Here is a 24,994-nt window from a genome sequence, read left to right as displayed (position 1 = left end):
CATCAATTCAGACCACACATTTAAAAAAAAAAGTTTAACTCAAAAGACACAGATGACCTTTTAAAATTTCTGTCAGTCAGTCTGCTTGTACAGCCAGTTCCTAGCAAATTTTCACCTGTTCCAGAATTTTCATTTCTTATTATGGCCCGGATTATGCTTAATGGTATTTCCAACTAGTATGGATCTTGTACAGTGTTTTGCAGAAGCATTCATGTCAAGAGTCTATGCACAATGGCTCATACAGTCTCAGAAAACAAAGTACTTTATTGTACCTTTAGTGGTATAACAGCTTATCACTGGGGTAGGACCCTCTAAAGTACTTATTGGCACACTTTATATACTGCTTGGGAACATATATGTACCTTTCTGGCCCTAAAAAGGTACACATAGTTACCTTGAGGTCCAATAATGAGCCCTAGAGGGTAGGGGAAAGTGGGGAGGAGTGAGCCATGGGGAGAAGTGAACCACTTAAAATTTTTCTAAATTTAGCCAGGGTTTATCCCAGTTAACTTGTCATATGAAGTCACCAGGGAATTCCCCTGACTTCAACCCACAGTGGATGGAAGCCTGGCACCCTGCTCACAATAGGAGAACAAAAGTCAAGGTAGTAAGTAAATATTTCACTTAACATGTTTTTTTCATCCTATTGTCTAATAAACCAAGATAACAATCACATTGTTGTTGTTGTTTATTAGGCATGTACTATGGTATTGTGTGATGACATAACCTGGGCCACATCCTTCCGTTCAAATGTAGGTCGACATCAGAAGCAATGGCGGGTTGTTTTGGGAGGAGTGAGCCACACAGTGCATGGGAGGAGTGAGCCTAAGCTCATTCCTCCCTTCAGTGGCCCACTCCTCCCTTAACTAATCTTGTGTCATGGTGATACATTACCATACTAATACTTTTACATGTAATTAAGGTATGGGGCTATAATCCACAGATTACCAATAATCCTACCAACCAGTCGTTGGCATCAAACGTACTTTAGACCAGTTCATGTTTGATGTGGTCTTTTAACACGTTCATTTTTGTATGCTGGGATGGCATACGAGGTACCTATACTTCTGTTGTAGGCTTTAAGAAGCCTTGAGTTCCAATTTCAGGTTAGTTGGTTATTTGGCTAAGCGTGCCCATTACTAGTATCTCATTTCAGATTATTTTGGTGTTTCGGCTAAAGACAGGCCTCAGGTTTAATTATGTTTTATAGACTGTAATGCTGCTGTGCAAACACGTGTTCCTACAAAAAAAAAAAAAAAAAAAAAAAAAAAACTTATAATAGCTGGACTTTTTTTGTTAAGATTTTAGATTTTTTTTATATCTTTACTGTTTAACAAGTTTTACAGTCTGATTTGTTTTTTTTAATACGTTTCATTTGTTACAGTTCAAATAAAAGTTTGTATTTCATGACAAATGTCATTTGTTCATGATTTCAAGCCAGTGGTCCAGTCCTCCCCATGGGGTGGTTCACACCTCCCTTAGATCGGGAGGAGTGAGCCATAAAATTAACAGGCTTTTTCTCCCATCTGTAGAACTGATGGTTGCACGATTAGTTGTACAACTTGGTTCGTGTTGCAACTACTCTGAATACCTTTCATTTGCATAGGATCATTTTAACTTCAGCCCTTTTATTTTGGCTAGGGGTCCAAAAATAAAAAAAGCAGCTCACTCCTCCCCACTCTCCCCTACATTAGTGTAGACTCTACCTTGGGGGACAGAAATGGACGCTGACTGTACCCCTATTTCTGACAGTGTGTGAGGGTAAATCATATAAATCATTTTATTCTATCCACATTCACTGGATATGAGCAATCATGCACTCTGATTCTACTACTAGGCTATCAGCTCATATACCGTAGGTAGAGAAAAACAAAATGGCGGAGCATGTTGCTGAACCAACCGAGGATGAAATAAAAACTTCAAAACAAAACCCCCCAAATTATCAAGTATTTAAAAGAAACAGAAATAGCCAAAAGAATATAGTTTCCCCCTCAATATCTCCTGTTCCACATTCTAGCCCAGTCAGTGGCGGTAATGCACCTTTAAGTTGGTTTGTCAACCGTTAAAAACCCTAAATAATCTCATCTCATGATCTCTAGCCGCTTTATCCTGTTCTACAGGGTCGCAGGCAAGCTGGAGCCTATCCCAGCTGACTACGGGTGAAAGGCGGGGTACACCCTGGACAAGTCGCCAGGTCATCACAGGGCTGACACATAGACACAGACAACCATTCACACTCACATTCACACCTACGGCCAATTTAGAGTCACCAGTTAACCTAACCTGCATGTCTTTGGACTGTGGGGGAAACCGGAGCACCCGGAGGAAACCCACGCGGACACGGGGAGAACATGCAAACTCCGCACAGAAAGGCCCTCGCCGGCCACGGGGCTCGAACCCGGACCTTCTTGCTGTGAGGCGACAGCGCTAACTACTACACCACCATGCCGCCACCCTAAATAATAATGATAAAGAAACCCCCCTAAAATACAAAAGCAAAATATGGAATAAAAAGTATCTGATGATAAGAACATATATCTTTTTTATTTTTCAAGAATTATTGCATTTTTCACAAACTGCTCCTGTCATTTCACCAATTTGTTTACATTCTAAGCGGAAATGATTGTCAGATGTTTGGTATAAAGTTTTTATTTATCGGATTTGCAAAAAACAACAATAAACATGCTCCATTTCTCAAAATCCAGTGAAAGTGGATCGAATAAAACAGTTATTCCACTCAATCTCGTCATACATGGCTTATAGCCAACTCGGTGCTGCTCATGTACGACTCGATTTCGTGGAATAACTCTTAAATATCAGATGACGATGTGTAGTAGCAGTCTACTCACGTAGTGGCACACACTTGCCTCTCCCATTAATGCTTTGTTTGGGCTGCACCAGAGGAGCGAAAGTCACAGCTATGATTTTCTTTGTATCCCAGGAGTTCTGATCTGTACGTGTGATCTTGGTCAACTGCAAAAGGACAAGTAATTCATGGCTATAAGTGAAATGACCATAGCGCGCGCGCACCACATTTTTAAAGGGCGAAATTCTGGAACGACAAATGAATAATTCAAGAGAAACTGGTGGTTCAGAGGAAAACACTGAATTGGCCATTTTAATGTTTGCATTAATCTCTCCATATTCCTCTCTTATGATGGGATACTTCAAATGAAATTGTCATTTTGATACAAAATGATGTTGTTATTTGACTTCAGCAGTTAGTTTCTTCTGCTGTAAAACTGGCATGAACAAGTGTTATGTTAAGAAACCTGCTTAACTCAAAGCCCTCTCAAAACCATCAGCACCCCTACAGTGCTACGTCCTAGAAAGAAATGTGCAGCATTCCTTGTAAGTAAATGAAATTTCTACAACCCCAGATCAGAAAACATTAGAACGGTATGTTGAAATTGAAAACAATCTTTGTATTCTTTTGAGAATTGCACTTAAAAGAATACAACAGCACATTATTCAATGTTTTACCTCATGATTTTTGTTTTTTTTCCAAAATAAACAAACAATTCAGTTTTGATTTTTGTAACACGTTTCAAAATAAGTTGGGACGGTAAAGTATCTACCACTTTATAACGTTGCCATTCCTTCTCACATAACTTAAAATATATGTTTAGGGACTGAAGATACTAAGTGATGAAGCATTTCAGGTGTTATCTCGTTCCATTCTTCCTGCAAGCAGATCTTAAGGTGTGTAAAAGTTGTCGTCATATTTTTCCATTTCAAAACTGGCCATATATTGGGGACAGAGGGGACAGACACCCTCTTGTTCCTCAGCTATGCCTTTGTAATGTGAGCAGAATGTGCGGTTTTTTTTTTTAAAAAAATAGTCTTGTTGAGGGCGGCACGGTGGTGTAGTGGTTAGCGCTGTCGCCTCACAGCAAGAAGGTCCTGGGTTCGAGCCCCGTGGCCGGCGAGGGCCTTTCTGTGTGGAGTTTGCATGTTCTCCCCGTGTCCGCGTGGGTTTCCTCCGGGTGCTCCGGTTTCCCCCACAGTCCAAAGACATGCAGGTTAGGTTAACTGGTGACTCTAAATTGAGCGTAGGTGTGAATGTGAGTGTGAATGGTTGTCTGTGTCTATGTGTCAGCCCTGTGCTGACCTGGCGACTTGTCCAGGGTGTACCCCGCCTTTCGCCTGTAGTCAGCTGGGATAGGCTCCAGCTTGCCTGCGACCCTGTAGAAGGATAAAGCGGCTAGAGATAATGAGATGAGATGAGATAGTCTTGTTGAAATATACCTGGAAAAGATGTCATCTTGAAGGCAGCAAATGTTGCTCCAAAATCTCAGTGTACTTTTCTGCATTAATGCTGCCATCCCAGAAGTGCAAGTTACCTTTGCCAAGGGCACCGACACAAACCCATACCATGACAGACCCTGGCTTTTTTACTTGTTGCTGTTAACAGTCTGCATGGTCCTTTCTGTCTTTGGTCCAAAGCACACAGCATCCATTTCTTCCAAAAAAGACTGGAATACTGATTCATCTGACCACAATACATGTTTCCACTGTGTGATGGTCCATCCCAGTTGCCTCTGAACTCAAAGAAGTCGACGGCGCTTCTGGACACAGTTAACATAAGGCTTCCTTTTTGCACAGTAAAGTTTTAACTGGTATTTGTGGATGTAACTCTGTACTCTAGTGCTTGACAAAAGGTTTGCCAAAGTAATCCTGAGCCCATGTGGTTATATCAGCTATAGATGAATGACTTCTTGATGCAGTGCTGTCTGAGGGATCAGAGATCACGGATGTTCAGCTTAAGCTTGGGCCCTTGCCCTTTATGCAACAAAATTCCTCCAGATTCCTTGAATCGTTGAATATTATGTACCATAGAAGGTGAAACATCCAAATCCCTTTATATCTTTCTTTGAAGAACATTGTTTTTAAACATTTCAATAATTTTCTCATGAATATGCTGACAAACTGGAGATCCTCAGCTCATCTTTGATTCTCAAACACTAGGCCTTTCCTGGATACTGATTTTGTACCAAATCATCATTACAATCACCCGTTTCAAATCACATAATTATTTAATTGTTTTCTCATTACTAGCCCTAAATTGCCCCCATCCCAACTTGTATTGAAGGCCTGAAATGAAGGACCAGATGAATATTAACCCCTTGGCTGCCACCCATAATTAATTGTAATGTGCCAGGCATATAGGACAAAAATAGATCAAAATTGGGATATTTTGATAATCTTTCTCTAACTTGTTCAGAACTTTATATTTTTAATATTTGTACAGAAAAAAGAAAAAAAAAACACAAAAAAAACACTGTTGTAGAGTAAAAATAACTTTAGTAATCAAAAACAACTTCAAAAACATCCACAAAAAAAAAAAGAGACAAAACAGGTCTTGTCAATGAGAACCTGTCCATAAACATGAATTACTAGTATTTGAAAACACAATGTACGCCAAGGGTCCATGTATTCCAAGTAACTGGGTACCATTTTTATGATGGTCTTTGGCATGACCCGACCGTGAATAGAACTCATGATCTCCCAATCAAGAGGTGGACATGCTAACCACTAGGCCAACTCACGGTAATGTGCCACTCTGAAGTAAAAGTAATGTGCCATGTAAGGTACATAAAAGGAGGCGCTTATGACGAGTAGCATATGTCATAAGGCACAACAGTAAAAGATTTCATGACGTACATGACTCGTCCAAGGGCACTGACGGGCTTAACAAATGAAGTTGACCAGACAAAACATGGAATATCTTGGGTTCATACTGTCTGCAATGAAATACAAATGAAAGTAAATTGAGAAAAATCACTGCTTTCTTTTTTTATTTGCATTTTCCCTACCGTCCCAACTTTTTCTGATTTGGGGTTGCAAGTGAAAAAAAAAAAAGTAAAATGGTTTACATTGTTTTCACCCTAAATAGGTCATCCACTGTTGCCCCTTTTCCACCAAAGCAGTTCCAGGGCTGGTTCGGGGCCAGTGCTTAGTTTGGAACAGAGTTTTCTGTTTCCACTGACAAAGAACTGGCTCTGGGGCCAGAAAAACCAGTTCCAGGCTAGCACCAACTCTCTGCTGGGCCAGAGGAAAGAACTGCTTACGTCAGCGGGGGGGGCGGAGTTGTTAAGACCAACAACAATAACAAGACTGCGAAAGATCGCCATTTTTAAGCGACGAGAAGCAGCAGCTGTACAAACACGAAGTCATCCATTATTATTATTGTTGTTGCTGCTGCTGCTTCTTCCGTGTTGTTTTTGCTTCGATATTCGCACCAAGGTTTATGCAAACGTAGCGACGTAATGACATACACAACGACGTAACTGACGTATACAGTGACGTAATGACGTGTCTTCCCTTAGCACCGCGAGCTATGGAAAAGCAAACTGGTTCTCAGCTGGCTCGCAAGTTGAACGAGTTGCGAACCAGCACCAGCACTGGCCCTGAACCAGCCCTGGAACTGATTTGGTGGAAAAGGGTTGTGTGCGCATCTAATAATGACTTGAATATGGCATTACCATCTTGGAAGAAACGTCCATATAAGGTCAGAAGTGCTTAAAAATGGGATTATACCCAGAATGGATAAGAAAGCTGCTTGAGCTCCTCAGTTGATCATGAATCCATTATGTTCAAGTATTTAATTGTCCTACACTGTTTAATAAATAATGTAGTCATACAACAATTGCTAATATTAGCATATTAGAAAAAAGAATAGCAAATATTTTAAATCAATTTTCAATGGAAATTGTAGCAGAATTACCAAATTGAAGAACATTTCTGAGCACCAGAAAGACATGTACGTATGTACACACCTTCTCTTCCAGAGGCAGCACTAAGATTCCTCCAACCTTCAGCAGGTTCTTCATGTAGTTCTCATACTCTTTCTGAACCCCAGCCCCGCAGTACACTCGGTCATACTGGCGGCTCTCTGGAGGAAACTCCAGGCAGTTTCCCACCACAAACAGTGGCTCGCAGAACTCAAACCTACACACACACACACACACTTAGGTCCTACATCAATCTTCTCATGCTAAGAAACTTGCTCATGTTTATGCTTTAGACCTTTTTTAAACTGCATTCTTATATTACTTGTACATTTCTGCTTGAAATTCCTGGAATAGCCTTTAAGAGGCCAACAGAAAGTAATTCCTCTGGTGAAGTGAACTTGGGAGGGAAGATGCACCAAAGCAACACTGGTGTTGAATCTGGAATTGACGTGAAACTTATCTGGAATTAATCTTCAACTTAATCAGAGTAGAGCTTGCAAGAGGATGCAATTTACTTTTCAAAATTGGAATGTCGTGATAGATGCAGTAGTTTATGAACCTAAACAGAGTACTCTGTACCATAAATTCACTATTTAAAAAAAAAATATATACACACTGCCTGGCCAAAATAAATAAATAAATAAATAAACATTGCTGTTTGGATTTAAATAAACAAATATTTAACTGGATAATTACTGCAGTGGTTAGTACTTTTCCCCCACTAGCAACAATTCTTTTCACCCTAACTGATGCAGTGAGTAGCTTCTCATTTCTTAACCAGCCATGTTGGAAGATGTTTCCCCTGGTTGGGGAAAAGATGTGTGTTTCAGAAGGGTCAAATTATTAGCCTGCATCAAGCAAAGACAACAACAAAGTAGACTGTTGAAAATACTGGAATTGTGTTAACAACTGTCCAACACATTCGTCGTCGTCTTCTTCTTCTTCACCCGCCCAGTGTGTTCTGGGTTGGGTTCCTTTCCTAGGGTTTCTTGGCAGGCAAGTACAGCCAGTTAACCACTCCTCTACTGCACTGCTTTTGGTCATGGACAATTAGCCTAACTGCATGTCTTTGGGGGAAACCGAAGCACCCGGAGGAATCCCACACAGACATGGGGAGAACATAGAAACTCCACACAGAAAGGTCCCTGTCAGCTGTGAGGTTTGAACCTGGGACCTTCTTGCTGTGAGGGGACAGTACTAACCACTACACCACCCAACACATTATTAAAACCTGATGATATGAGGAGTCCAGATTTACCCTACTCCAGAGTAATGGGCACGTCAGGGTAAGAACGGAAATGTGTTAAGTGATGCACCCATCATGCATAATGGACACTGTAAAAGGTCTTTGGGATGTGCTGGAGAAGACTTTATGGGGTGGTTCGACTCTCCTGTCATCAGTACAAGAGCTCAGTGAGAAACGTATGCCACTCTGGATGAAAATAAATCTTGTGATGCCGCGTAAGATTGTTGAGTCCACAGTTAATCCAATATTCATTTTGGGGGGAAAAAAACCCATCCGTGTGATTGCATCTTCAAGATTTGACCAACATTCTTGCCCTCTATTCAAGTCCCTGGAAATCATTAAATTTCATGATCTGGTCACCTTTCTCATTGCTATTTTTATGTATAAATTTCATAATCAATTGTTACTACAAATCGTATTACAAACTGTGGCATGGTGGTGTAGTGGTTAGCACTGTCGCCTCACAGCAAGAAGGGTCTGGGTTCAAGCCCAGTGGCCGACGAAGGCCTTTCTGTGTGGAGTTCGCATGTTCTCCCCGTGTCTGCGTGGGTTTCCTCCGGGTGCTCCGGTTTCCCCCAAAGACATGCAGGTTAAGCTAAGTGGTGGCTCTAAATTGACCGTAGGTGTGAATAGGAGTGTGAATGGTTGTTTGTCTCTATTGCCCCTTTTCCACCAAAGCAGTTCCAGGGCTGGTTCGGGGCCAGTGCTTAGTTTGGAACCGGGTTTTCTGTTTCCACTGACAAAGAACTGGCTCTGGGGCCAGAAAAAACGGTTCCAGGCTAGCACCAACTCTCTGCTGGGCCAGAGGAAAGAACTGCTTACGTCAGCAGGGGGGGCGGAGTTGTTAAGACCATCAACAATAAGACCGCGAAAGATCGCCATTTTTAAGTGACGAGAAGCAGCAGCTGTACAAACGCGAAGTCATCCATTATTGTTGTTGCTGCTGCTGCTTCTTCCGTGTTGTTTTTGCTTCGATATTCGCGCCAAGGTTTATGCAAACGTAGCGACGTAACGGATGTATACAACGACGTAACTGACGTATACAGCGACGTAATGACGTGGCTTCCTTTAGCACCCCGAGCTATGGAAAAGCAAACTGGTTCTCAGCTGGCTCGCAAGTTGAACGAGTTGTGAACCAGCACCAGCACTGGCCCCGAACCAGCCCTGAAACTGATTTGGTGGAAAAGGGGTATGTGTCAGACCTGTGATGACCTGGTGACTTGTCCAGGGTGTACCCCGCCTCTCACCCATAGTCAGCTGTGATAGGCTCCAGCTCACCTGTGACCCTGTACAGGATAAGCGGTTATGGATAATGGATGGATGGATGGATGGCTGTATTCCAAACTTTTTTTTTTCACTAAAGTAGATAAGATTCACACCTAACACAAGGCATGCTGCAAAACAGTCATACTGTCTTCCTAAAGTGAGAACAAAATTATGGAAAAAGTAATATTCGTTTCCAAGGGCCCCCTAGTCTGGAACTGTATTGATGTTTGTATTGATGATGGGCACTTATTTTCTCTGTTTAAACAAAAACTCAAACAAAACTTTAACAGCTACTAGTTAATTCTTTATAGGAATACACATTCAGATAATACCACAGTTTTGCAAGGATAATTTGATTTTTTTTTTTCCTGGTATGTGTCGTTTTTGTGGTAACTGTGTAAATGTCCAACCTTAGCAAAACACTTTCCTTAAAGCTAACAACCTGGCACTTTTAGGGTTATTTCATGTTGCCAGTGCGCGCAGTCGATTTTATTAAAACTTATGAAAAATATCTAAAAATGTAAGGGGTGCTAATAAGGGGTAATAAAGATTGTTGTATTGTTGAAACAAAGGCACATTGAACAGACTAAAGACGATCCAGTGAAATACGAGTTACTTTTAAAAAATGTTTGGGCCATGCAGTGTATTTAAAAAAAAAAAAAAAATGTAGTTGCTTTGTAATGGTCAGTAAGTTTTACACCATGGGAGGGTCTACAGGACAGAGTACTTTTTGTGCATTCTGTTTTCTCAGCAGCAGGAAAAACAGCATTATTTTGTCTTATTAAAGAGATTTGTTGTTGTCATAACTGTTAACAGCTGCTATAATGATAACAGGAAATAACTTGTCCTGCAGATATTCCACAAAGTTAAATGTATCCATGTTTAAAATTTGAAAAAAGTCATTCATTCATTATTAAAAATGTCAAGGGTTGGCCAATTTCTATGATACAAGAGGCTAGTGAACAATTATTTCCCGAAGCTGAAGTGAATATCGGTGAATAATAACTGAGACAAAGTTGAGGTTATTATTCTCAGATATTCACTGAGCCTGAGGTGGATAATTGTTTTAGTATAAAATACACAGGCGATTTATATATATATAAATATTTAAAAAATCATTTATTTCAAACTTCATAAGCAGCACGCAAATCTAACGAGAGACTTGTCGGCTTGTGGCATGCATGCAGATTTGTACATCACTTCTCTACACCGAGTCACATAAAATACTTTGTTTTGAAATCGATAAAATAAATCACAATTCCACCTTACCTTTGAATAGTTTTAGACCAAACTTCAGAGCATCTTCAGTGCTTTTTGAACAGCATTCTTTTTCATAATTTGTAATTCTTCCTCACTTATAGTGATACAGCGATTGGCCGCCATTTTGCCGAGTTGCTCGAGGTGATTATCGAGAAATAGTCCGAATTTCTCGACCAATCAGGGTGTGCCATTTCTTATAAATCACCTGTGTATTTATACTAAAGGAATATAATCAACTTTGAGGTGGTAATTGCACTCCAATACCAATACTGAGTATTAGCTACTGTAGGAGCATCCTTCATAAATCACAACTTTTTACTATTAGACAGCCGTAACTGGAATCTTTTTAAATAATATTCAATCAATTGTGCAGCTCGAAATGGAAATGGGATTAGAAAATAATCAATTCACTGGGGAACCAGTGTCATATACAGTAGAATGAGACAAATAACGAATCAGTACAAAATACTACTGCAAAAAAGGAGTATATTCTATTAAGGGAACAAAATCGATCTTCTGTGCATGTACAAAACAAACAAACTGGCAAGGGCATACATCATGTGGAGCATGATTTATTAAAAAAAAAAAAACCACACACACAACATACAAGCACCGTGCCAAGATATTTTCCTGAGCAAAGGTTTAAAACATACTCTTGCTCATAGCTCACCTGTCAAAGCTCTCACTGGTTTTGATGAAGTTGTCGAGTTTCTGGTAGGCATATTCCACCACATCTGCATGCAGCTCAACACCGTGGTTCACACCGAATGGACCTGCAAATCAGTTTTTTATTGCCATACTATAAAATATACACACATAGTGGTTATATTTTGGAACCTTGGTACTGCAGTGCAACATAGACAAAACAGGGCTATTGTTCACTAAACTGCACATAGATTTTTAAATAGATCACTGCTTTACAAAAGTGCACTCTTTTTTTTTTTTAAGGGAAACAATAAGTACAAGATAGTACAGTACAGTACTGGCAGAGAATAGTATACGTATCTACACAGTACGATCTAACTATAAAGAACACCACAATAACTGTTAGGTGTCACGGTGCAGATACAAAACTGCATGTGATTGTAAACCATCATTAGCTGCATACAAGATTGTAGCATACAAAGAATGTGAGTGCAGATTATGAAACAAAAACATTAGATAGCGTGGTTAAAGTGTACGTAATGCCTTATTGTAATGCTTTAAAATGAATATATAATCAATCATTCTTCAGTTTCCAGTTTAGGAACTGGAGAACTTACAATGGATGAACTGAAACTTGCTATCAAAGGACTGAAGAACAACAGAGCCTCCAGGTGAAGTCTGGAAAACTGGTTGTCTGGATGAGCAACTCCTTAACATTTGCAATAAAGCATATGAAGGTGACATGGCAACAGTGTGGAGACAAGGCGGGATCTTACCTTTCCCAAAGAAAGGTAACTTAGCAGAAACAGGTCATTACAAACGTATCACATTAACTGCGGTTGCAGCAAAGATATAGAACAAGACGCTTTTGAACAGAATAAGGCCTCACGTCGACCCGCTTCTCCGCAAACAACAAAATGGTTTTCGGAAAGGTAGAACAGCAGCAGCACAGATACTGGCACTAAGGCGACTCATCGAAGGTGTGAAAGCAAAACAGCTGCCAGCTGTGCTGACATTTGTAGATTTCCAAAAAGCATTTGACTCGTGTTCCCATTGGGCGGCACGGTGGTGTAGTGGTTAGCACTGTTGCCTCACAGCAAGAGGGTTCTGGGTTCGAGCCCAGCGGCCAGCGGGGGGCCTTTCTGTGTGGAGTTTGCATGTTCTCCCCGTGTCTGCGTGGGTTTCCTCCGGGTGCTCCGGTTTCCCCCACAGTCCAAAGACATGCAGTTAAATGTGGGGTGGCCTTGGGCTGAAGTGCCCTTGAGCAAGGTACTTAACCCCTGACTGCTCCCCGGGCGCTGTAGGGCAGCTGCCCACTGCTCTGTGTGTGTGTGTGTGTGTGTGTGTTCACTGCTTCAGATGGGTTAAATGCAGAGGATGAATCTCACTGTGCTTGAAGTGTGCATGTGACAAATAAAGGTTTCTTCTTCTATCTACCAGGCCCAACTTTTGGGGAAAAATCCCTTTCTAGCCCTTCTTAACACTGGGTGCCATGGCTCTTTGCCTTCTTTCCAGTCTCCAGCATTGATTTCGAAGCCATTTCGCTGCTTGGCACCTGGGAGTCGCTACTCACTCCTCAACTGCGAGTTGGCCTAGTGGTTAGCGTGTTCGGCTCTCGATCGGGAGATCGCGAGTTTTACTCGTGGTCGGGTCACACCAAAGACCATCATAAAAATGTTACCTACTGCCGTCTGTCAAGGCATGCTGCAATACAGATGTGAGTGGGGAGTCAAACTCTCATGGTTACCAGAGGTCTAGCCCCCCACTGTAACCCTAGCTGTGCAATTGGCGAGAGGCCGAGGGCTACGGAAACGGAGATCGGCATCGCCTAATGTGCCATATGGTGCGGGAAGGACTTAGATTTGACTTGAGCCACAGAGGGAAGCTTATGGATATCCTGATTCCATACAGAATCCCCAAGAAAGTAGTGTCAGCAATTGAAGTACTTTACAAAGACACGAAAGTTCTTTCTCCAGATGGTGATACTGAGTCCTTCGAAATTCTTGCTGGAGTACTTCAAGGTGACACTCTTGCACCCTTTCTATTCATAATAGCTCTAGACTATGTGATGAGAATGGCTACAAGAAATGATGAATCCACTGGATTCAGACTACAACAAGCACGTAGCAAGAGACATCCAGCAGTGGTACTTACTGATACAGATTTTGCAGATGACTTCACGTTAGTATCTGAAACAATAGAGCAAGCCCAACTGTTCTTACTGAGGAGTTGAGTGCTATGCTGCACAGATTAGTCTACATGTAAACGAAGACAAAACCAAGTACATGGCTTAAGACCTAGTTGATCGCATTGTACGAACGCTGAATGGTTGTGAATTGGAACAAGTGGATGATTTCCTTTATCTTGGCTCTTGGGTGAACACAAGTGAAAAGGATATTAACACTCGTATTGCAAAAGCATGGTCAGCTATGTCGAAGGCGGAAACAATATGGAAATCAAACCTGAGCAGGAAGCTAAAGATCAATTTCTTTCGAGCAACAGTAGAACCCGTTCAGTTATATGGCTGCACTACTTGGACTCTCTCAAAGGCATTGGAAAGAAAATGAGATGGGACCTACCCAAGGCTTCTCAGCACAGCACTTAATATCAAATGGCAGTCCCGCACAACAAACCAGGTGTTATATGGCAACCTTCCTAGTGTTACCACCATTATAAGAAAAAGTAGAGTACAATTCTGTGGACATTGCTACTGTAGTAAGGATGAGGTGGTTAGCCAAATGTTGCTATCGGAACCAACACACGGAAAGCGACCAAGAGGGCGTCCTGCAAAAACATTTGACGACCAACTGGTTGAAGACTCTGAAATAATGAAGAATGACCTGCCGAAAGCAATGGAGGAGAGGAGACCCTGGAGACAAGTAAGTCCATGATGTTCGTCTGAGGACGCTCCGATGATGAATCATTAGTAATAACCAAAATTAATGAATGAAGCAGGGGGAAAAACAATAATTATTTGTTATTTTATCATCAAGCACAAAATTAATCGATAAATCACAGTTTCCAGATCCGGGAAAAAAGCAGCCTTGCCCCAGGGCAAATCTTGCATGACGTCACACGCGGAACCCTGGTTATCTGGGTCATTTCGGTTCATCTGACTCCGTTCTTGTTTACTCGCTGTAATTGGATATTGTTGTTGGAATCTTACAAAAATAACGATGTGAAAGTGCTGCGTTGTGTTTGGATGTTCAAATCCATATACAACAGGACAGTCGGTTCATGACTTTCCGAGAAATGACACTAATCTAAAGCAACAGTGGGTGAGGTTTGCGCAAGAGAAGTGGGCAGATTTCGTGTTGCCTACTAATAATAACTCTGATTCATCAAGTGTTCATCACCACCACACTGCAAAAAAATTGAAAACTGAATTTGAGGAGAAAATTACTTAATACTAGTGAAATTATCTTGCTGCATGGACAGATATTTTTACTTGATAAGACATCTTAGAATAAATTGGTTGCAATCTAGAACTAGGTTTAAATAATCTCAGAATTGGCGTCTTGTATTCTTCTAATAGGAAATTCTAGATCATTTAAACTATTTAAGATGATAATGTTTAATTTATATAGCGCCTTTCAAGAAACCCAAGGACGCTTTACAATTATAGACAAAGAAAAAAAAAAAAAAATTATATATATATATATATATATATATATATATATATATATATATATATATATATATATAAATAATGATAAATAATAATAATAATAATAATAAATAAATAAATAAATAAAAAGTAAAAAGTCCACCGAGTAGGGGTCAGGATGTAATTCCCGTGGTGTAGCAGCCACAGTCCCACCAAAAGGCGCACGAAAACGAGTCCCACATCTCCAGCACCGCCGCCGTGACGCCGTCAGCAACATCACTCAACACCACGCCATGGATCCACAAAGCGAGCACGGAAGCTCCGCCACGCAGAGCGCTGGTATGTCCCAAACCGCCTGCACAGCCGCTGCGATGCCACCAAGCAACATCGCTCAGAACATCACGCCAAGCATTAAAGCACAGAGCGCTGGACAACCACAATGTAAAATGAGCAACAGGCTCACTGCAGTCCATAGCTGGGAGCACAGGCATCGCCCACGGCGAACCAAGGCCTGGAGGGAACCGACGCCCAAAACTGGGTCTGGAGCTACACCACAACCGGCAGACAAAACACTCAAACATCAAACTACACAAACGCACAGAAAAAAAAATAAATAAATGAAAAAAAAAAAAAAAAGCTCTGGTGAGAAGCGGCAGCCAGAACGCGCACAACGTACTCTCAACCGGAAATGGAAACGAAAAAAAAGAAAAAAAAATATTCTTTTCACTTGCTAAGATATAATTTTTTGCAGCACAGAACAACCATATGGGAATTATTGGAGCAAAAAAAGAAACCCATTTATTTAATAAATGCCATTTGATCTGACATTTGGACAGTTCGTCAATTCCCCCATTATCGCCCACTTCATATTTTCTTTCAATAATTACACGTTTTAAAGATTATATTTCTGCATTTATTGAGGTACATGTAAATACTATTTTCCCCATATTTTGCAGCGGCCAGCTTAGAATAAAAATCCACAAACCAATCCGCGTTTCCAATTCTCTCTGGCTGGTGGTGCGCTATCGGCAGTGAGTGGGACTGTCATGAACTGGCATCTATTTCTTGTCTTGGGGGCTTGAAAAAATAACCAGTTACTCCAGAATATCCTTGATAATCATCTGCCCCTTCATCTGACATATAAGGATCCCAATCACTATCAGAATTCTCTCTAAAACGTGATTTCATATCGAAACTGGTCTAACCATTGCTACGCACGGGGACGACACTGATACCTGGATTGTTACACGTGTGACGTCACGCACCCCTTCAGGATCTTCTGGTTCAGTCTCGGCAGACTGCATGAAAACTGGCTGATCTTATCGATTTTCCATTAATTTATGGGCCTTTTGGATCAGCTATGGTCAACATAATGACTGTTGCCTTGTACAAGAGGGGGATGAAAAAAAAAAAGTCTGGTTTATGGGCATTACATTCACTTAAAAAAAAAAAAGTGAAATTCTCAAAAACATAACTGGATGCATTTTCACTGTGGATCAGAAACCCTTTAAACCCTGTCTTTAAAATGACTATTATTATTATAAAAGGGCCTTGGGCAACTCACCCAGAATGAGGCCCACCATGGTGCTAAGGTAACCTGTTCCACTGCCCAGATTAAGGAATGAAAGGCCAGGCTGCAGATCCAGTGCCTCCATCACTTCTGAATAGATGCAGGGAGCGGACAGGTGGAGGTTACCGTGCCTCCAGGCCAGGTCTTTGTAGGCACTGTCCCTGTACTCCTCCAAATAGTAATCGGCACGATCGATGGCCCGGAAAGCCCTCTCCACCAACTCTGAACGAATGTAGTGTGCCTCCTTCAGGTTGTCGATCAGGTCATCGTTGTCCTCTCCAGCACTCACAGCACCTCCCATGGTGAAGGAGTGTGTGTGTGCGTCTGGGGTCAGAGCGGACAGCGGCCTAGCACAGTCTGGGGGGGGGATAAAATAAACATTGGTATGAAACTGATAAGAAAACAAAAGAAACTCAGTCTGTATAAAATATAAAGACTGTAAGGATAGCAACACTTAAATTGTTTTTGATTACAGTAACAGTAAATGAACAATAAACAATAATAGTAAACAACAAGTAAATAAGGTTACATATGGTACTTGTAATAAATATATTTTATGGCCATCAAAAATTAAATAAATAAAAAACTACTTGTTTATATAATAATGCAACTGCAAGCTGAAGCAGTGTACTTTTTTTTTTTTTTAAATGGTGATCATATATTATAATATTTGAAATATAATAATAGACTGAGTACATCATTGATGAGTCCTGACAGAACTTTTTCTTCAACTGGCACGTACGAAATGTTAAGCATGCTAAAAAGTAGATAACGTGGCACACCATGCTTATACAATAACTCATGAGGATTTGGTCTGTTGTTCTATTTCTAGACGTCAAACAATACGGAGTGGAAAGTGATCGTCCTCTGTGCCCCAGAATGCTGAACTCTTGCCAAAGCTCCACTTAGACCAGAAGGTGTCATTTGTACATTTGCTTGGGGCCGACTACAGAGTGCGTTTTCGTGAACCAGGCTTGGGGATGAGAAAAATCTCTCAGAACAACTGAAATATAAAATTGAGGGATGGGGAGCGACAGGACAAAGAAGGACTTAAAACCTCAAGCCTTCACAACCATGTGCTCTCTCCTCTGGCCTGAGGATGACATGAAGGGCTGACATGAACTGCATCAACAACAGAGCCTGTCTTTGCAAACACAAATGTTATTGTGAATTCCTGTATGTGGGTTTGAGCACAAATAGCAATGCTGGAGTTTTTACATAAAGTAAGGTGTTCATGCCTAAATACTGTCAGAAATAGGGGTAGAGTAGGTCGTCATTTTGGTCCTCCAAGGTACAATCTGCACTAATGTACCCCCGAGGGCTCATTATTGGACCTCAAGGTAACTATGTGGACCTTTTTAGGGTCAAAAAGGTACATATACAGTGGTGCTTGAAAGTTTGTGAACCCTTTAGAATTTTCTATATTTCTGCATAAATATGACCTAAAACATCAGATTTTCACACAAGTCCTAAAAGTAGATAAAGAGAGCCCAGTTAAACAAATGAGACAAAAATATTATACTTAGTCATTTATTTATTGAGGAAAATGATCCAATATTACATATCTGTGAGTGGCAAAAGTATGTGAACCTTTGCTTTCAGTATCTGGTGTGACCCCCTTGTGCAGCAATAACTGTAACTAAACGTTTCCGGTAACTGTTGATCAGTCCTGCACACCGGCTTGGAGGAATTTTAGCCCATTCCTCCGTACAGAACAGCTTCAACTCTGGGATGTTGGTGGGTTTCCTCACATGAACTGCTCGCTTCAGGTCCTTCCACAACATTTTGATTGGATTAAGGTCAGGACTTTGACTTGGCCATTCCAAAACATTCACTTTATTCTTCTTTAACCATTCTTTGGTAGAACGACTTGTGTGCTTAGGGTCATTGTCTTGCTGCATGACCTACCTTCTCTTGAGATTCAGTTCATGGACAGAGGTCCTGACATTTTCCTGTAGAATTTGCTGGTATAATTCAGAATTCATTGTTCCATCAATGATGGCAAGCCGTCCTGGCCCAGATGCAGCAAAACAGGCCCAAACCATGATACTACCACCACCATGTTTCACAGATGGGATAAGGTTCTTATGGTGGAATGCAGTATTTTCCTTTCTCCAAGCATAACGCTTCTCATTTAAACCAAAAAGTTCTACTTTGGTCTCATCCGTCCACAAAACATTTTTCCAATAGCCTTCTAGCTTGTCCATGTGATCTTTATCAAACTGCAGATGAGCAGCAACGTTCTTTTTGGAGAGCAGTGGCTTTCTCCTTGCAACCCTGCCATGCACACCATTGTTGTTCAGTGTTCTCCTGATGGTGGACTTATGAACATTAGCCAATGTGAGAGAGGCCTTCAGTTGCTTAGAAGTTACCCTGGGGTCCTTTGTGACCTCACCGACTATTACACGCCTTGCTCTTGGAGTGATCTTTGTTGGTCGACCACTCCTGTGGAGGGTAACAATGGCCTTGAATTTCCTCCATTTGTACACAATCTGTCTGACAGTGGATTGGTGGAGTCCAAACTCTTTAGAGATGGTTTTGTAACCTTTTCCAACCTGATGAGCATCAACAACGCTTTTTCTGAGGTCCTCAGAAATCTCCTTTGCTCGTGCCATGATACACTTCCACAAACATGTGTTGTGAAGATCAGACTTTGATAGATCCCTGTTCTTTAAATAAAACAGGGTGCCCACTCACACCTGATTGTCATCCCGTTGATTGAAAACACCTGACTCTAATTTCACCTTCAAATTAACTGCTAATCCTAGAGGTTCACATACTTTTGCCACTCACATATGTAATATTGGATCATTTTCCTTAATAAATAAAACGACCAAGAATAATATTTTTGTATTGTTTAACTGGGTTCTCTTTATCTACTTTTAGGACTTGTGTGAAAATCTGATGTTTTAGACCACATGCAGAAATATAGAAAATTCTAAAGGGTTCACAAACTTTCAAGCACCACTGTATGTTCCCAAGCAGTATCTAACATGTACAAATAAGTGCCTTAGGGGGTCCTGTCACAGTGAGAAGCCCCTATTGCTTCAGGACAAACTGAACAGGATGCGAGTGGACCCCTGCCTGGTCACCTGGATCTCCAGCTACCTCACTGACAGGCCGCAGTACGTCAGGCTGAAGGACATCACATCTGACACTGTGATTAGCAGCACCGGAGCACCCCAGGGCACGGTGCTGGCCCCTCTTCTCTTCACCCTGTACACCGCGGACTTCTGCTACAACTCGGAGCTGTGTCACGTTCAGAAGTTTGCCGATGACACAGCCATCGTTGGGTGCATCAGTGATGACAGAGAGGAGGAGTATAGGAGCCTGGTGAGGGACTTTGCTGTGTGGTGCAACAGGAACCATCTGCAGCTCAACACCTCGAAGACCAAGGAGCTGGTCATTGACTTTGGGAGGTCCAGACCAAGGTCACGACCAGTTCTGATCGAGGGAGTCGAGGTGGAGGCTTTGGATTCCTACAAGTACCTCGGGCTGTGGCTGGACAGCAAGCTGGACTGGACTTGCAACACCAATCACTTGTACAGGAAGGGACAGAGCAGGCTATACTTCTTTAGGAGGCTGCGGTCCTTTAACATCTGCAGGAAACTCCTGTGGATGTTCTATCAGTCTGTGGTCGCCAGTGTCCTGTTTTACACCGTGGTGTGCTGGGGGGGCAGCACATCCAAGAAGGACACATCCAGGCTGGACAAACTGATCAGGCAGGCTGGCTCTGTGGTCGGCATGAAGCTGGACTCTCTGGTGACAGTGGCAGAGAAGAAGTCTATGGACAAACTATTGAACATCATGGACGATGCCAGTCACCCTCTGCACACCGTCATCAGCAACCAGAGGAGCCTGTTCAGTGACAGAATGCTCCTTCCCAAGTGCAGGACGAACAGAATCAAAAACTCCTTTGTCCCTCATGCCATCAGACTGTACAACTCCTCTCTGGGGGGGGGGGGGAGTAACAGGAGGACAGAGGACGGGAAGGAGCAGTAGCCTAGCCTAACAATAAGCAATACCGGACAATGTGCAATATCTCCCCTGCCGCCTCCCCCCCCCCCTTTTTATTTTTTATTTTTCCTCCTCCCCATATCTTATTCTTTTATATTTGTATATGTAAATACTTAATTTATTTTAATTTATCTAGAAGTTTTCCTCTAGGGGCGGCACGGTGGTGTAGTGGTTAGCGCTGTCGCCTCACAGCAAGAAGGTCCTGGGTTCGAGCCCCGGGGCCGGCGAGGGCCTTTCTGTGTGGAGTTTGCATGTTCTCCCCGTGTCCGCGTGGGTTTCCTCCGGGTGCTCCGGTTTCCCCCACAGTCCAAAGACATGCAGGTTAGGTTAACTGGTGACTCTAAATTGACCGTAAATGTGAGTGTGAATGGTTGTCTGTGTCTATGTGTCAGCCCTGTGATGACCTGGCGACTTGTCCAGGGTGTACCCCGCCTTTCGCCCGTAGTCAGCTGGGATAGGCTCCAGCTTGCCTGCGACCCTGTAGAAGGATAAAGCGGCTAGAGATAATGAGATGAGATGAGTTTTCCTCTATTTCTTTTCTCTGTTTATCCTGTAATGATGCTGCTGGAATCTTAATTTCCCTGAGGGAACCCTCCCAAAGGGATCAATAAAGTTTTATCTAATCTAATCTATCTAATCTGTATGTCTAAAGGTACAGTAAATGTACTTTATTTTCTGAGAGTGTAGTGTAGCAGGGCAGTGGTTATCTAGTCTGGCTAACATGACTTCAAAGCTCGCAACAGGCCCTCGTGTTGCGTCACGCTTAGGATGGGCGGGCCCAGGCAAGTGGTTATCATGAGACATAAATGAAAAGAAAAAAAATTAAACAGTAGAAAGATATAGGCTACTTAATGTAGTTACGCTACAATGACCTGCATAGCGATTGTATTGTTTCTGCCTACCGCTAGTGGCCTGCAGTGGCTACTCATGCGTCGCGTTTTGGTCTTTGCTTTCTACGTTATTGATTCCCGTGCGGATTTCCCCAGTACACAAATACTGATGACGTAGTCAGTATTCTCAGTAACCTCGCGGTTCTCGAATTTTCGCGACGTGACAACGGGAAGTGGAAAAAAATTGTTTATGAAGTAGACCCTCATCTTCCGACTTCTGCTACCATCAATGGTGAGTAGGTTGTATTTTCTAAACATATAGAAGTGATAGCTTAAATATTTTTCTTGATTACTGCCAAGTTTCATTGTAATCAAAAAACTAGCACATTGGTTTTGCTAACGTTAGAAAACTACGTGTCCAAGTGCTGCTGCCGGCAGACGGACAAAAATTAAGCAAGTTATGGTCATTTACAGGCGGCACGGTGGTGTAGTGGTTAGCGCTGTCGTCTCACAGCAAGAAGGTCCGGGTTCGAGCCCCATGGCCGGCGAGGGCCTTTCTGTGCGGAGTTTGCATGTTCTCCCTGTGTCTGCGTGGGTTTCCTCCGGGTGCTCCGGTTTCCCCCACAGTCCAAAGACATGCAGGTTAGGTTAACTGGCGACTCTAAATTGACTGTGAATGGTTGTCTGTGTCACAGCCCTGGCGACTTGTCCAGGGTGTACCCCGCCTTTCGCCCGTAGTCAGCTGGGATAGGCTCCAGCTTGCCTGCGACCCTGTAGAACAGGATAAAGCGGCGAGAGATAATGAGATGAGATGGTCATTTACAGGTGGAAGTTGTTGATATCGTTCACAGTTCTTCTATTGCTTTAGTGTGTAATTTTTAACGGGCGGCACGGTGGTGTAGTGATTAGCACAGTCGCCTCACAGCAAGAAGGTTCTGGGTTCGAACCCAGCAGCCGGTAAAGGCCTTTCTGTGCGGGTTTGCTCCGGTTTCCCCCACAATCCAAAGACATGCGGTATGTCTCTGGGTGTGTGTGTTCACTGCTTCAGATGGGTTAAATGCAGAGAGGAAGTTTCACAAGTTGTGCTTTCTTTCTTTAATTAAGGGCTGAAAAGCCCCTCGAGTTTTCGAAATAAAAAAATTCATCACTTTCTTAATATTTGTCATAGATAGTTGGTTCATACATCATTTAAAAAAGGTATTTTCTAGTGTAGTAGAAACAGTCTTAATCTAATAACTTTGATTTTTATTGTCACATGCCTACAATGGGCACTTTATTGTCTAAGAAGTTATACTGTTCAGCAGAGAATAGTTCATGAATGAGCTGGACCACTTTATGACTTGTACACGGTTTAAAAAAGCCGTTATTTAGTGGAGACTGGCGATAAAAAGAGAGATTTTGCTGCTGACTGGGAGTTAATGGAGGACCTCTGACGCATTTGCAGCCGTCGCTGGTTTTAATTGTGGATCACGTGACGCTGCAGGAAACGCTTCAGACACCAAAGCAGCACAACAAAGGAGGAGAAACGGAGCAAAACAGCTACAAGTGCAACTTTGAAACCCTTTAAAAAGCGGGGTTCATTTAACAAAAAGGTAGCTACTGTATTCACCAACTTGAAAGATTAAAATGGCTCAGCGACAGCGTACAAACAAACAAACAAAAACAAACAAACAACAACAAAAGGCAAAACTAATGTCAACTCTAATATACTGCTGAGAAAAGATATGCTGAAAGGAAGCGCAGGTTAGATGGATATACATGACAGGAAGGCGAATGTGGAAACAAAAAAACAGTCTAGTGTTACTGACTACACACACACGGGCACTGCCAGCCCTGGCGATGGTAGTTCAGCCTCCATTGGCTCTTACCCTGCGATGGCACAATCGGCAGCCGTTTCACGCATTTTTTTGCCCATCATACGCGTAAATGTCGCTTTTCCACATTTCACTCGGAAGCGTTTAAACCCAGTAAACCAGCAGCGCTGAACTTGACTCTGTCTGGCAGAGAAAAAGCGATCTGATGTAAACACAAAACAGCTGACGTGACGTGCTGACGTCACACAGCCATGAGCGTCACCTGTGATTGGCCAGTTGTGTTTTTCCAAAAACACGAGCGTTTCCTAAATTAACTTTGAGCAACCAGATTCAGTTGAGTGCATCCTGCTACAGAGAACATGGCAAATTATTATGCACATAGCACTGCTTTACAAAGGCTACAAGTGAAACAGAAACTATACACTACCGTTCAAAAGTTTGGGGTCACTTTGAAATTTCCTTATTTTTGAAAGAAAAGCACTGTTCTTTTCAATGAAGATCACTTTAAACTAATCAGAAATCCACTCTATACACTGCTAATGGGGGCGGCATGGTGGTGTAGTGGTTAGCGCTGTCGCCTCACAGCAAGAAGGTCCGGGTTCGAGCCCCGTGGCCGGCGAGGGCCTTTCTGTGCGGAGTTTGCATGTTGTCCGCGTGGGTTTCCTCTGGGTGCTCCAGTTTCCCCCAAAGACATGCAGGTTAGGTTAACTGGTGACTCTAAATTGACTGTAGGTGTGAATGGTTGTCTGTGTCTATGTGTCAGCCCTGCGATGACCTGGCGACTTGTCCAGGGTGTACCCCGCCTTTCGCCCGTAGTCAGCTGGGATAGGCTCCAGCTTGCCTGTGACCCTGTAGAACAGGATAAAGCGGCTAGAGATAATGAGATGAGACATTGCTAATGTGATAAATGACTATTCTAGCTGCAAATGTCTGGTTTTCGGTGCAATATCTCCATAGGTGTATAGAGGCCCATTTCCAGCAACTATCACTCCAGTGTTCTAATGGTACAATGTGTTTGCTCATTGCCTCAGAAGGCTAAGGGTACACTGACACTTGCACGATTCCGTGGCACGCATTGGCACGACTCGAGTCGTGCCAGTGCGCAAACTAGTTGTAAACTGGCGTGAAGTGTGCGTAAACCCGTTGTGACTGCGTGCCATGTCGGGACGAGAATTTTGAAATGTTCAAAATTTTGGTCACGACAAAATTTCGCGACCGGGTCATGAACTATGCGCAAACTGTTCGTGATCTCGTCGTGAACTCGTCGGGACGATGCGGGAGGATGCGTGCCAGTGCGTGGAAGTGCGCGCCATGCCACGACTGTCACAAACTGCCACGAATAGTTCACGAACAGCTCACGTCGAGTTCACGAGTAGTTCACGACATGTTCACGAATTGGTGCGTGTCGCAGCGTGGCCGTGCCTTCCCACTGACACGGTCACGCATTGATGGCACGAGCAGTTCACGACTAATTTACGCACTTCACGAACAGTTTGCGTATGGCACGAGCAGTTCACGACGAGTTCACGAGCAGTTCACGAGCAGTTCACGACTACTGCGCGACAGTGGCGCTCGCGTCGGTGCGGGGGTATATATAGGGCTTCCCGGACACTTCTCGCCATTCGCAATTTTTTTTCTTGCTTTTTTCTTTAATGTCTTTTATTTTCTATTCCTTCATGACTTTTTTTTTGGGGGGGAGTTTCGTTTCTTTTATTTCAAAAATGGAACAACTGTGGATGCAGCTCATGAAGCTACTACCATTCTTTCTTGCCAAGGGACAGCACCAGCAGGGGACATGTAGTAATGTGACAGGTAGTCTCGCTGATCCTTTGCATCCTTCTGGGTATGATGGCCGGTTAGAGGCAGCAGCCCCTGCAGGTGTCGGTCAGTCCTCCATCCACCAGGGATCAGATCATATGTGTCCGGATCTTCGCGGTCCACTTCTGAAATTGCGTGTGGGTATCTGATGAGGATGAGGTTGTGCATGACACAGGCGTGCCCAAGT

General features: G+C 42.6%; 1 protein-coding gene across 2 annotated transcripts in view; it reads right to left on the bottom strand.

Moving 5' to 3' along the window:
* LOC132896880 (protein-L-isoaspartate O-methyltransferase domain-containing protein 2) overlaps window positions 1-23,223 on the bottom strand; it is a 29,915-nt gene extending 6,692 nt beyond the window's left edge. For both annotated transcript variants that reach the window (XR_009656194.1, XM_060938028.1), the window contains exons 1-5: window positions 23,044-23,223; window positions 16,323-16,685; window positions 11,177-11,279; window positions 6,780-6,951; window positions 2,850-2,973 (exon numbers count right to left, since the gene is read on the bottom strand). Coding sequence is in view for 1 of the 2 variants with exons in the window: in XM_060938028.1 (XP_060794011.1) it covers window positions 2,850-2,973; window positions 6,780-6,951; window positions 11,177-11,279; window positions 16,323-16,629 (706 nt within the window). In the remaining variant the exon portion in view is untranslated. The remainder of the gene's footprint in view (window positions 1-2,849; window positions 2,974-6,779; window positions 6,952-11,176; window positions 11,280-16,322; window positions 16,686-23,043) is intronic.
* Window positions 23,224-24,994: the final 1,771 nt, after the last annotated feature.

The sequence above is a fragment of the Neoarius graeffei genome, chromosome 13 (assembly GCF_027579695.1).
Source record: "Neoarius graeffei isolate fNeoGra1 chromosome 13, fNeoGra1.pri, whole genome shotgun sequence".
In the NCBI taxonomy this organism is placed as follows: Eukaryota; Metazoa; Chordata; class Actinopteri; order Siluriformes; family Ariidae; genus Neoarius; species Neoarius graeffei.
This window is presented reverse-complemented; position numbering and strand designations above follow the sequence as displayed.